The sequence below is a fragment of the Rhizophagus irregularis genome, chromosome 1 (genome assembly GCF_026210795.1).
Source record: "Rhizophagus irregularis chromosome 1, complete sequence".
Lineage (NCBI taxonomy): Eukaryota > Fungi > Glomeromycota > Glomeromycetes > Glomerales > Glomeraceae > Rhizophagus > Rhizophagus irregularis.
Genome location: NC_089429.1, coordinates 6549404 through 6563721, shown reverse-complemented (window position 1 = coordinate 6563721; position 14318 = coordinate 6549404). Strand labels below are relative to the sequence as shown.

Here is a 14318-nt window from a genome sequence, read left to right as displayed (position 1 = left end):
TGTATCATACTCTCTGTTTTTACAAAAAAAGAAACTGTTTTAAACAGATATCATGAGAATTTCATGCTGTGACTAAACTTGTTACTAGATAATACTATGAGATTAAGTTTTGGCAACTGTATACAAAGGTTACTGTGATGATATAATTTACTCATTCAACAAGATGGAAAAAGCAGTATTATGGCAGGAGACAGTAGAGTTGGTTTAATTGGTGAATATAGAAATAAAATTTGTAGTGCAGTTTAAGAACTTCGCCAAAACCAAAGTTACTTTTCCACATTAGGGAAATTATTGTATATATTTGTAATTTAAATCTTATATGATCTAGGAGATGTTATCAAACTATTCCACTAAGACTGATCTCTAAATATTCCAATCACTTGATGTAGAAAAAAATTCAAATTGATATATTATTATCTGATATAATAAAATTGAAAGTGTGGAGTTTGATACAAGAGATCAGGTTTGATCTGATGATCTTCCTGTTGCTGGTCGAGAATGTGATTCTGCTGGATGGCCGTACCCAACAGTTGTCTGGAATTGGCTTATCCGAAGAGAAAAGATGACACTTTATCTTTATTTGGAATTGATGAAGGGTAAAAGTGTGCTTAAATAATGTAAAATTTAAAAATGTAACTGTTAAACGTATAAACGTAGAAAATTAGATGAATAATTATTTATTTTGATTATAATGTAATTAATATTTTCATTATCAAAAATATCAGTTCACTGGTATAAATTTTTTTTTTATAATTAATTAATTAATAAACTTGAAGTAATTTAATTGTTTCGGATTGGTCGTGTACAATCCTCTGGTTTTTGCGTTGATCATTTCTTGATGGTCGTCCAATAGCCTTCTTTACGTCAATAGTGTGAAGTTTTTGAATCCTTTCATGTTTTTAACTCTAGTCAGCATGGTGAGATTATTAAAGGATAGGATATCAAACATCAAGAAAAAAAATATGCAGATATATTCCGCAGTCATTTATTTCTAATTGTGTTAATTTGTAAATCATCTTTTGCGTGAAATTCACATTATTATAAAAAAGCTTCCTTGGGAAACATCTTTTACAAACGGAATGCATCATATCAGATGTGGTTATGAATGGACAAATGTATGTTATTCAATACATTTAAAGCAAGTACCTATTGTTAACAAATCATACATTTTGGATAAAAATTTTTTTTACTAAATAATTACTTTATGGGGAGGGTTGACTAAAAAAGAAACTTGTTAACGTTTATGTTAATGTTAACGTCATTCTGTTTATACAGTCAGCAAATCAGCTCTGTCGTTATCCCTGCAAAAAGTTGAACATATAGTGTTTCTAGCATTTTAAAAATTATGAGATATTATTAATCTATGACAGATTTGGTGGTAAAAGAAACTTTTTTTGATTAATTAATTAATAATTATTAATCATTTTTTTTTATTTATATTTTTTTTTTTCGTCAGATCGAGTTCAGCTACTTCGGCGAGATGCTGCGGTAAAATGGCAAGCGCTGGCATGTTTCATTTTGGTATTTTTTTTTTATATTTCTATATTTAATTTATCTAATTTATACTTTGGTGAAACTGTAAGCATTAATTATACTGTATTCTAGAATTTTTTTTTTAATTTCTCTATTTAATTTTACCGATATTTTTTTTAATTTTTCTTTTCGTCTTTTAGGGATCGAAAACTCATGGATCAGATGTCTGTGATACTATGGTGATGCACATGAATGATGAACCAGATGCACTTACTGCTGCGGTGGCATGATAAGCGTTTACTATTACCATTAAAATATTTTTTTTTAATTAAATAATAAAAATTGATAACCACAAAAATAATGTACTTTGATTTGCGATTTTAAAAAGTTTTTTATAATCGCTGTTTTTAATAATAAAGTTTCTTAAAATATTTAAATTTTATAATAAACCGGAAAATGTGGTAAAGGTAATCAATTAAATGAGAAAAGAAATGAAAATTCGAAGAGGAATGAAGAAGTGAATCAGTAGAAGAACAAAGAAGCTATTGCGAAAAAAAAACATTCAGGAGTATATAGAGGTTCGAAGGAAAAGAATTAAAAATCAAGAAATATCGGTAGTAGGTATGCATTTGTATAAACAATACGCGTAAATATGATATGGTCATATGGTGGTATAAATTGTGGTACAAGATCATGCATGTATAGTTTTTTTAGTTTAGTTAAAGTTTAGTTATGCATTTGTATAAACAATACGCGTAAATATAATGTTACGACTGTTACGTGATATGGTGGTACAAGATCATTTATATAAAGGGTAATACATCGGAATGTTTGTGCAAAACAAATAAATATTTTTCTTCCCCGTAACCCTACCCTACAAATCATCTTAGAAAAAATGAAAGGATCTTCTCTATCCCAAGATTTAAAATCGTTACTAAATAATAAAAGATATAGTGATATAGAAATTCTTTGTGAAGATAATATAAAATTATATGCAAATAGGGCAATTTTAGCAGCAAGATCAAATGTACTTGATGCCCTATTTTATAACGGGTTAAAAGAAAGTTACGAAAACCAAATTCGTTTTCCAACAATCAATTCTTCCGTAATGAAAATTATATTGGAATACGCTTATACAGGCTCAGTTAGAGAAGAATCTCTAAACGATGATATTATAATTGAAGCCTATAGTGCCGCTGACTATTTCCAATTACCAGACCTCCAAGGGTTTATTGCCAGAATTTTTAAAGATTCTTTACTAAAAAGCTGCAGAGTACACAATTTACCGGTTTTATTGTCAAAAGTCGTGGAAAAAAAGAAACCGTCATTAATAGATAATCATATTCTTATAGATCTAATAGTCGAAGAACTATCAACGTTTCCTTTAAATGTAATCGAATTTGGTCGATTATCTCTTGAAGCGCTTCGTTATCTCTTGTCTTACAAACACGAGAAAAAAATGCCCTTTGTAACTCCGGAATACGAGATTCTCCGATATTGTGCCATTTTAGCAGGAAAAAATGTATCCAATGATGCATATGAAACTCTTTCCAAACGGTTACCAATCTTAGAACCAATGAATTATATCCAAGTAGAAATTCTCCGATATAGTGCTATTTTAGGTGGTAAAAAAGTATGCAATGAAGCATATGAAACTCTTTTTAAACGGCAACCAATTCCATCAATTTCAAGACAAATAGAGTATATCAAAGTAGAAAATAATTTTACTGATTGTCAAAAAGTTGTCGAAATATTAGAACCTTTGGTTAAATATATTGATTTAAAGAGAATTAATACTCAAATATTAGCAAAAATTATTGAACCATTGGGAATTATTCCATCAGAAGTAATCAAGGATGCGATGACAAATACTTATATGTAAAAATATTTATGTCGGAAGCTAGGCAGCAGAAATGCGGTGTTAAGTGCGAAAAAAAAGATAGTACGTACTCATAGGTTCAAGATTATGATAGTTGTAAAGAATGAGTATGCAACCTTGAAGATAGATGTAGAGGGATCACTTGGCCACGAATCATAGTCACTTAGAAATAGTTTTAATATTTTTTTTTTTTGTTTATTCCTTTTTACAACAAATTATTTACCAGTATATAGATGATATTTTTAATAAAAAAATATTAACTTTGTGATCGGTACACTTCTTATAATTAAATAATATAGCGTTTTTAAAGGCCAGAATCCAGCGTCGTTAATAAAGAAAAATTTTTTAACTAAGGAGAGATATAAAGTTAAAAAATTGGTTCTCATATCAAAATTTGCTTTAATTTAACCCGGCCGCGCCGCACGGCTATTTATTTTTTTTTTTAGAACATAATTTTTTTTTTTCATCCGATCATGTAATACGGAAGATTTCATATGTAACATTATATTAATATAGTTAATTCAATAAAAAGTCATAGACAGATTTTATATATCAAGTTAATTACAACAAGTTTAATTGTGGTTTTTTAAAAAAATTTTTTTTTTTATTGTTCGTTAAATGTTAGGCATTTACATAGCAGATAGTGTTACGATATATGCGTACAAATTTAAATTTATCATGTGATATAGTTTAGAGCAATTTGATTGGTTAACGAAAAAAAAATAATTTAAGATTCCCGCTCTCGGCCGGGAATAGTTGAATGACAAATAAATTATTTATCTTGTACGGAAAAAAAATATTCCGAGTTCTCATTTTATTCTCACGATGCATTGAAACGGTCATAACAGTTTTTTTCATTCACCAATAATCATAATATAATTTATTGATTATTTTTAATTAAAATGACGGTCATGTTTCATTCTTGATACAATAAAAATTGTATAATGCAAATAATATCATTGTCTTATTAGTATGTCATGCATTAAGGATTTCTTGATTCTAAAAATCGTTTTCAATACAAATCAAACTTCCATCTCATTATTGTTTAGTCATCGCATCGGATTGGGACTAACAGATTTGTTCCATTTTTACATATGTTATTAATTATCTAACAAGCTTTGATTTGAGAATATTGTTTATTGAACTGCACTTCATTTAATGTATTTAATGTGGCGTTCAAACAATAATTAAAAACATTATTCCGATATATGTGCTCTTATGCGTTATTCAGATTTAATTTGAGAATTTTGTATGTTAAATACTAGAGATGCAGTTGGAACTCGATCACATTGGGATGAGCCGTATCACAACTGAGTTATATACTTTAAGATACTGTTAGGTCAGTTCTTTAACGCTTAAAAATATTAAGCAATTATTTAATTATGTAAGCAGAAGGTTTATGTATATTAAATAGTATACAATTAAACGGTATATCGAAAAATACCAATCAGACGTGTAGTATAGCACTTTTTTTACGTCGGCATATTCGTTCAATCACGAATAAAGAATTTCACACAAATAAAAATGTACACTTAAGCAATAACCTTTTATAACTGTTATCTGTTGTTATCTGAAAGAAACATTACTGCAAAAATTGATCTGTATTTATAATAAAATTATACATATACTAATAAATTTAACATATTTAACAAGTCTAATATCTAATATATCTAATATGTTTAATATGGTTGATATGTCAATCATGTTTATCATGTTCGATATGTAAATCATGTTAAACATACATCGATCAATTCCGAACCGGCACATGATGATCACATGACAATACGGCGCCGTAACTAGTAAATGCGCCGTAACTGGTAACTTGTATAATAGGCACTATAATTTGTGTATATCGGATATGTAATAATTTAAATTTTCTTAAAAACATATATTATAAAACATAAAATAAAGTATGTAAATATCATATTTTTATATCGTTCTAATTATTCATTCATTACTATTAAAATTATTGTTCCATGAAATTTATAATCAAAGAAGTTATTTAAAATATGGGAACTTTAAATTTTGATAACAAATTCGGAGAGATTTAAAAAATTTATACTGTTAAGTCATGTATACTATTAAAATAATTTATGCTATCTATTTAGACTATTTATATTCTACGCTATCATTGGCCACAGTAAAAGTTATGGCATTAATAACTTAACGCCTTAACGGCACATTGGGTTTCACACGGTTTTGCCGTAACTGTGGTCACAATCCGCTATATACTATTTATTATCTAATACCTTATGCTTACTAACACCAAACATATATTAAAATCTTATAACATATTAATTAAAATCTTATTTTTTGAACGACCGTAATAAACGAATTTCCTGGCTTTTCGTATATTATTACTATATTACTATCTATATTATAGATATACTGTAGGTAATAAAAAAATTTATTAAATTTTTTTGTCGGCATTATCATGAACTGAAAGGGTCAATTTATTATTTTGTTTATGAGTGTACTTTACGTATGGTACAAATCCATTTTTAGATAATTTATTATATTTGATTAAAAATAAAATTTAACAATCAGGGAAAGATCAAAGATTTTTACCGATAACCTAACTATAAATATTTATTTTTATTTATTTTGTTTATTAAAATTAATTTTTTAGTATATCACCATATACTACTGTATATTGATTCTTTACGGAGTTGATTTCCGAAAAAAATTCTTTTGGATCACACGCTCAATTCTCTGAGGTGATTTTTAACCTTACGTTATCAAATTTGCATGATGCTATCACAGATAAATATTAATCATTCAACTCATTGTATGCAGATCTGTGAGACAATATAGCGTAATATAACGTAATACAGCTCCTAAAATTAAACAAATTTTTTTTTTTTATTTTTACCCAAATTTGTTCATATTGACTAAGATACTAGAGATAATATATTGGTTCGATGATCTTTTCATAATTTGCGTAATTCTTTTTAGATGTCTAGAACAAACTTACGGAATTCTCTTACTTGATCTTATTAAAACTCAAAAAAAAAAGAGTAATTCATCCTGATTGATTATCTGTGTTATCGGTGACACTGAAAGCCGAAAACTCCGAATTATATACCTAAATGGACTAAATGGAGAATGGTTGACTTAACAACAATATCTCTTTTCTGTTTTTCCTTGTGTTGATTGTCCCATAAATCGTAATATATTTAAAACAAAGTATAGAAATGATTAACCATTTTGTTTTTCTTTAAATCGCATGTTAAATTCTTTTTACGTACGATAGACTTTTCTCGTCACGAAATCGAAAAGATAAAAGTAATATTTTTATCCCAAAATTAAAACTTCGACATATATAAATTTATTTAATTACTGTAAGCTACTTCTATGAATTAATACGATTATTCACCTTTATTTTTAAAATAATTAACCCATTTTCTATTTCTATCAATAATTTTTGGTTTCCGTATTTTAAAGAAGAAAAACAATGGCAAAAGAATATATTAGTATGTATATAATTATATCTAAATAAATATGCATACATAGACTTTCCAAAAGGTTCTAATAATTATTTATTATAGTCGGTATTGATCTAGGGAATACTTTTTCCAGCGTTAGCGTTTGGCGTGAAGATAACGTTATTATCATCCCCAACGATTACAGTAATCGTATAACACCATCATACGTTGCTTTCACTGAGTCAGAAATACTTGTTGGAGATGCGGCAAAGATTCAATCTATTTCAAATTGTAGAAATACTGTTTTTGACATTCACCGTCTTATTGGTCGTGATTTCGATCATTATGATATACAATATGGCATGAAGGTATGATTTTCAAAAAAAAAAAAAATTCGAATCTATTGAAGAATAGATAGATAATTGAAATTATTTTATTTAATTTTATTTTTTATTACACAAATTATTTATTATATTAGTATTGGCCATTCAATATCGTAAAAAAAAATAATGAAATACGTATTTGTGTAAATTATAAATGGGTAGACAGAGAGTACACACCCGAGGAAATTTTATCTTTCCTATTAAATAAAATGAAAAAAACCGCGGAAACCTTTCTAGGAGTACATGTTAAAAAGGTAGTGGTTGCGTTGCCAATAGATTTCAATATTTCTCAATATGAAGCTGTAAAGAAAGCTGCTTTGTTAGCTAGGTTGAACATAATTCGTATCGTTAATTCTCCAACAGCCGCCGCTATTACATATGGGTTGAGAATGAAAGTTACCGAGAAACAAAATATTCTTGTTTTTGATTTTGGTGGTGGTACTTGTAGCGCTTCTCTCATAACTTTAGATAAAGGAATTTTTAAAGTAAAAGCCGTTGTTGGTAACAACAATATTGGTGGAAGAGACTTAGATGATCGTCTAGTAAATCATTTCGCGCAAAAATACAAAAAGAAAAATAGACAAAGCCAATCCATGGGTGATCTTTGTCGTTTAAGAACAAATTGTGAACGTGCAAAGATAATTCTTTCGAATTTTGATCACGTTCATATCGATTCATTTCTCTATGACATCGAAAAAAATAATTTTAATAAAACCACGTGTTCTTTATGTAATAGTACCGACGATCTAAGCCAATACTCTTTAGACCGTGACGAATTCGAAAAATTGAATGATGATTTATTTTATTCTGTAATGAAACTTATTAAAAAAGTAATTGATGATGCAAAGATAATCAAAAGTCAAGTTCATGAAATTGTTTTGGTTGGTGGCTCAACACGTATTCCGATAATTCAAGATATGATAAAAAAATTATTTAATGGAAAAGATTTAATTGTATCTATTAATCCTGATGAGGCAGCTGCTCATGGTGCTGCCGTACAAGCTACTATTTTATCTGGAAACACTTCTGAAAGAATAAAAGATATTCTCATTCACGATGTTAATGCTTCACCTTTTAATATAATGACTTCTGATGATGTAATAACTCCGTTTATTGAACGTAATACAGTAATACCCATCAAAAAGTCCAAAACTTTCAAAATTCGAATCAATGGTTCTCGTCAAACGAATATCTCTAACTATTTAGATCGTACTCCCGACAAAAGAGCTGTACCAATCAAAATATACGAAGGCGAAAGTTATCATTGTTTAATCGGAGAATTTGAATTGCCAATTTCTCGAAATACTACAGATATTGAAGTCACCTTCGATCTCAGTTTCAACTTTAAATTAAAAGTATGCATGTTGGCAGCACATTTTTATTACCAAATTTTGAAATTAATTGACTTTTTATTAAATTATAGGTTTCTGCTGTTGATAATCAACGTAGAATAAATAAAAAACATATTATAATAAATTATTGAATCCATGGGTTTGTAACAAATCTTAAATATTTACGTTTAAAATATTTGTTATTATCATTTTATTTAACATATTGTTTTTAATAATGACAGCTACTGAAGCTGAGTACGATCGTGCAGAAAATGAAATAAGCACGAAGTAACTTTGAAAGTTACGTATACAATTTAAAAAACACATTTAATAAAGTAAGTTTCTCTGGTTATTGGTTATTAAAATCTTTGGTATTTTAAATTTTTATTCTATATGAAATAATAAATTTGGATTTAAGATCATTATATCGTAAAGAGTGCTATAAATTGGTTTTTTTTTGTAATGAAAAAGCAGAGGTGCAAGAATATATATGAGTATAGGCAAAAAATTCTCGAAGAGTTTGTGCAAAATTACAAGTTTATGAATAGGTGATAACCAATAGAATATAGTATCGCCATGCCATACATAAATTTAGAAGCCAGAATTTATTTGAATTAACCAAGTTAATTCAAAACAGGTCTAATTCAATACGAATTTTTATTTTTTTTTACTGTAAAAGATATAGAATTACAGCTGTTGTTTCAAGGTGTGATGAAGAAATACAATTTAATAAATATTTACAAATAAAGTTAAAACACTTTCAATATGAATAAGATTCTGTCCATTTGGTATTCTAAATGTCATTTCGAGCGTGTAATAATATTTCAAATTTTCTTCCATATTAAACTTTGAAAGCTTTTAAGTTACAATCGTCCTTCGATTATTAAAAAAGGTCCTATTACGTACAATTATTTTGCGCGACATTAGTAATACTAGAATACTGTGGATTTTGCAAATCGGAAATTCATTGGGCAAACGAGATTTCAAATCTGATCAAAAAATATTACGATCCGCGGAATTAATGAAAATGACATAAAATTCTATTCTTCTCTAGTTCTAACTTCCAAATTACAGGTTATTGTAACGAACATTGTGATTATGCATGTATATATATGAACGCTCACAATTTTGTGATTGTAATAATTGAATTAATTTGAGAGTTGAAATATGATATTGTATCTTCGTGTCTGATGTTTTCTGATCAACTGCACGTTTAGTTGATAAAATTGAAGTACAGCCTTCAAATCTTGGAACAACTGAAGGTTTGTAATGTTTTATTGTATGTATCCATGTGACATGAAATTTTATAAATCTTATTGATATACGAAAAGTGCTTTCATAAAACTACCCTAATTATTTATTCACTGCACGCCTCGATTGCCTCGCCTAGATTACACGTATTGTTTTATAATGCCTTAAAAAATTTGCAGATCCTTGGCCGAACGCGTAAGCATATAATCTTGGCCATACATCACGTGAAGATATTGAGTTTCCTTTTTCGCGTTTTAAACAGTAGATGGAAAAGAGGGTCCATAAGGCATCTAAATGAATTACGTAAAAAATGCTGTAGAACAATGTGATCATCAAGGGCGTATTTCATAAGACTTTTTTAAGATATGGAATTCTGTAAAAGGAACAATTGAAAGTATTTAAAAAAAATCATTCATATATAAAAATGATGTTGCTTATTTTAACTTAATATGAAATAATTGGTGCAAAAATATGTGAAACACAAAAATAAACGAATAAATCGAATAAATGTGTAGCAAAAAATTTTACAATGAATTTTACACAATAAAATACTTTTTCAAAATATTTAGTATTTGACTTGTTTCTAACAGGTTTTAAATGATAATTCCAAAAAAAAATATTACACTTTTAAGAACTCCGATGTATGTTGGCGTTTCAGAATTGGTCATATGTCATCTTTTGTAGTTTTATTTAAGTAAAGTTTTTAGATAAAGAATCTAAATGGGGCATTTTATCAAAGAAAAGTATTCAATAAATGAACATATTTAGATAATTTATTTTTTATTTTTTATTTTTCTCAAAAAAAAGAAAAAAACAAATAGAAAATTTATCACACGATTTTTGGACTTTTCTTCTTTTATCTTTATCATAGCTGTACTCGGTACTATAAATTTTGATAGTTGTATGATGATCATGAAATGAGATATATTTTGTGTTACTTTTCTTTATAATCACGATTGTATCACGAATATGTACTCTTTACATAAATAAATTTTGATTATATCACATGTGATAAATTTGCCCATTAAAGTTTTATAATTTTTTTAGGTTTTTTTTCTTAAAAAAAAAAATGCATAATATATTACTATTATCAAAGACAATCAAATACATTTTTTTTTTCTTTATTAATGACATTTTTGGACTTGTAATCGGAAATTTCCGAAGTTTTTGTTCATAAATTTTACAATCAAAAAAATCAATGATTACTAAAAATAAATTTCTATTATCAATGTAAATACAATATTTTTCTTTAAAAAAGTCAGATAAAGCGGTAATTACGCAAGCAAATGCAAAGATAGCCGGCATAAGCCGATAAATGACGTATTTATTTAACAATATAATGTATTTGACGTCTGACGCGTTTTATTAATTGTTCAAAGAAAAAAGCATTTAATCTATTGTATCTATTGTTAATAATTTTTCTCTATTTTACGCCCAAAATAGAACTGTATGATTGTTTAAATATATATATTTTTTCTTATAAAAAGGCTCTAAAAATTCCTAGAGAAATGGCAAAAATATTTAATATTTTTTTTTACAAAAAAAAAACAAAATAAAAGTACTCAAAAAGAATCAAAATTCAAATATGCACATTTATATAAAAATTCCTTTCTATTACTCTTTCTTAATTATTAATTCCTATTACTCCTCCTTAATCTATTATTTAATCCCCATTACATATGATTTACTCATTGTTATTAAAGCATATTCTTTATGGCTTATTATTCGCTCTTTTATAAATCGCCAAAAAATGAACGTTAAAGATTCAAATGTACGAGCATTGAATTGTAAGATTCAAATGTACGAACATTGAATCGTTTTGTTTGGAATCAAGCCAACAAACCCGGCGGAACAACTTTCTTTCAACAATTCTCTTTTAATGACCTACAATCAATTCACTGATTATCCGCTATCCTATAAATGTATTATGGCATTAAATAATACAATTAGATATATAATAAATATTATGGTTGTCGGTGAGATGTTCACTGGCGAGACATTTGTCTTGCCGGTAACGTTAGAACCACAAACATAATAAAAATTATTTATTTATAATCATTCCCCTATAATGAAGATCAAAGGAAAGAATTCTAAAACCAAGTGGATTGAAGAATGCAAGAGATTGATTGTCCGGAGCAAAGCGTAGGACTGTAAACGCTCCGGACTTTGACTTTACAAGAAATTTTATCGTTGATGCCAGAGCTATTGATATTGTTTGCTTATTCATTCATGACTTAAAATTTAATAAGCAAAAAAAGACAAGATAAAAAAGATAAATAATAATAGAAGTCGTGTATTCATTCATGACTTAAAATTTAGTAAGAATGAATAGGATAGACATTTGTTCTACTTTAAAATTTAATTTTTGCGTATTCATTCATGACTTAAAATTTAATAATTGAAAATAGATCATACTACTATATATTATTATGAATTTATTCTAGTTTAAAATTTAATTTTTGCATATTCATTCATGACTTAAAATATTATTATGAATTTATTCTAGTTTAAAATTTTAATTTTTGCGTATTCATTCATGACTTAAAATATTATTATGAATTTATTCTAGTTTGAAATTTTAATTTTTGCGTATTCATTCATGACTTAAAATTTAATAAATCAAAAATTATTGTTCCAAGTTTAAATTTGTCTTTTGCTTAAATATATATATTATTCAATGATAATTTCACTAATAAATTTTATTTCATAGGAATTGTACTGAGAATAATATTACGATTTTTATTATGATACGAGCATATTGTCTTTAAAAAATCAATGGAATTTCTAATTTTAAAATCACGAAAGATACAGTAATCATCCATTTTTAATTCCAGCCAATAATATTATTAATAATGCAAGCCGAAAAAGTCTTTAATGCGGGATTACAATGAATTTTAAGTAATGAGATTATAAAAGAGAACAATAGGATCATCGAAATTATCAAAATCATATACGCAATTTTATTAGGTAAAAAAAAACTATTTTTGCGTTGTTATTATAGAAAATATCAGTGATTTTATTGGTGAGCTGCTATGACCTTTGGGATTTTCTTTAACGGTTCATGATCTTTGGAATTTAAAAGAAATTAAACAAATTAAACAAATTAAACATAACTCAATATAATAACTTTTTCAATTTTGATCAAAAATTTTGCAAATTGTAAGTTCTTCGTAGATCTTTAAAATGTGGTATTTGAACTTCCCCATTAAATCCTAATTAATTTGATTGATTATATTTGTACAAAAATTGTCTTATTATCTTGTTATTTATTGTTCAAAAAAAAATTGTAGAATTACTTTAAATAAACTTTTTTTATTTTACATTTATCAAATATTTTTGAGTTACAAACATATGCATAATTTTTTGATCAATCAATCAAATAAGGTTAAACTTATTTCAGATTTTTAAAAAAGGAAAATTTATGTTTAATTAATTTGGACAAGTTTCACAAAAAAGTATAATATTAAAATATGTTAAAAATATATTTCATATATTAAAAATGAATGAATGGACTCCATATACATTATACACCAAGGTTTAGTTAGTTTAATGCCATCAATACATGGACGACATTACACTAATTAATCTTCAGTTCTTTAACCCTTGTCGTATGTCGTATACGTATCAAATATCAGAATTTTTATTTTTATCTTTTTTTTTAAAAAAAAAATTATTCTCAAAGGGAACTGGACATCTTTAACCGGTAGGTTCAGAATTTTTATTTAAATAATAGCTATATTAATAAATTTATATATACTCACTAATCCCGATCTGAACCTAAAGGCAAAGGAACGAAAAAAAAATATATTAAGGAAAAAAAAATTGGTTAAAAAAAATAAAAAAAAAAGACACGGCGCCTATCGTAGCCCCTGATCACCGAACCTAAAAATAACAATTTATGGAATAAAGAAAAAAAATTTTAGATGATACGATCTGTTGCGGTCATTCTTACCGTCGGCCAGAACGCACACATAAACCATAATAAATACGAAATAGATCAAGCAGCAAATAATGTGATTACTATAGAACCTTAGAATTGCAGATTAAAGGAATTGGAAAAGTTTTAAGTATCAACAATTGTAATGTAAAATTTAATTTTCTCAAAATCAATTAATTACAAATTTTTAAAATTTTTTAATTAAATAGGACGCATGACAAGGGTACTTTACTGGCATCAATGGAAATTTACCGATTTAAAAATCAAAATGTTGATGAATTTGTTGTTGGATTTGCTGCTGCTGCTGTTGTATCTGCCCGCTTTGTAGTACGCCAAACCCAAACATTCATGTTTGCTTAATAGAAACTCGTGATCCAGAGCTTTATGGTTTTTTATTTAGATCTATGAACCCCGATGAAAAAAGTAAAAAAAAAACAAGACAGCAATTAAGGCAAAAAGTGATGATGCTTTGTTATCAAATGGCAGCATTGCGAAACAAACGACAAAAGCTGCTATTGGATTGTATATTACTGGTACTGGTACATCAACAGTTGGAATTAATACAATTAATGGGCATAAGCGTGACATATAAAACTGTATATAACAAGAAAAAAATAGTTGCGGCGCATGAACAAACAG

The 14318-nt window shown here is 27.1% G+C and overlaps 3 protein-coding genes across 3 annotated transcripts; all 3 read left to right on the top strand.

The window, feature by feature from the left end:
- The first annotated feature begins 2315 nt into the window (after nucleotides 1–2315).
- Nucleotides 2316–3709, top strand: OCT59_001353 (uncharacterized protein). The gene has a single exon (XM_025316107.2). The coding sequence runs from the start codon at nucleotides 2369–2371 to the stop codon at nucleotides 3353–3355; it is 987 nt and encodes a 328-aa protein (XP_025181336.1). The 5' UTR covers nucleotides 2316–2368; the 3' UTR covers nucleotides 3356–3709.
- Nucleotides 3710–6806: 3097 nt separating this feature from the next.
- Nucleotides 6807–8783, top strand: OCT59_001352 (uncharacterized protein; the record flags this gene model as incomplete). Its single annotated transcript, XM_066139505.1, has 5 exons — nucleotides 6807–6825; nucleotides 6901–7145; nucleotides 7256–8515; nucleotides 8584–8605; nucleotides 8734–8783. The coding sequence occupies 5 exons, from the start codon at nucleotides 6807–6809 to the stop codon at nucleotides 8781–8783; spliced, it is 1596 nt and encodes a 531-aa protein (XP_065988903.1).
- A 4882-nt stretch (nucleotides 8784–13665) lies between these two features.
- On the top strand, nucleotides 13666–14271 carry OCT59_001351 (uncharacterized protein; the record flags this gene model as incomplete). Its single annotated transcript, XM_066139504.1, has 4 exons — nucleotides 13666–13683; nucleotides 13777–13802; nucleotides 13889–14006; nucleotides 14119–14271. 4 exons carry the CDS (start codon nucleotides 13666–13668, stop codon nucleotides 14269–14271), a joined length of 315 nt encoding a protein of 104 aa, XP_065988902.1.
- Nucleotides 14272–14318: the final 47 nt, after the last annotated feature.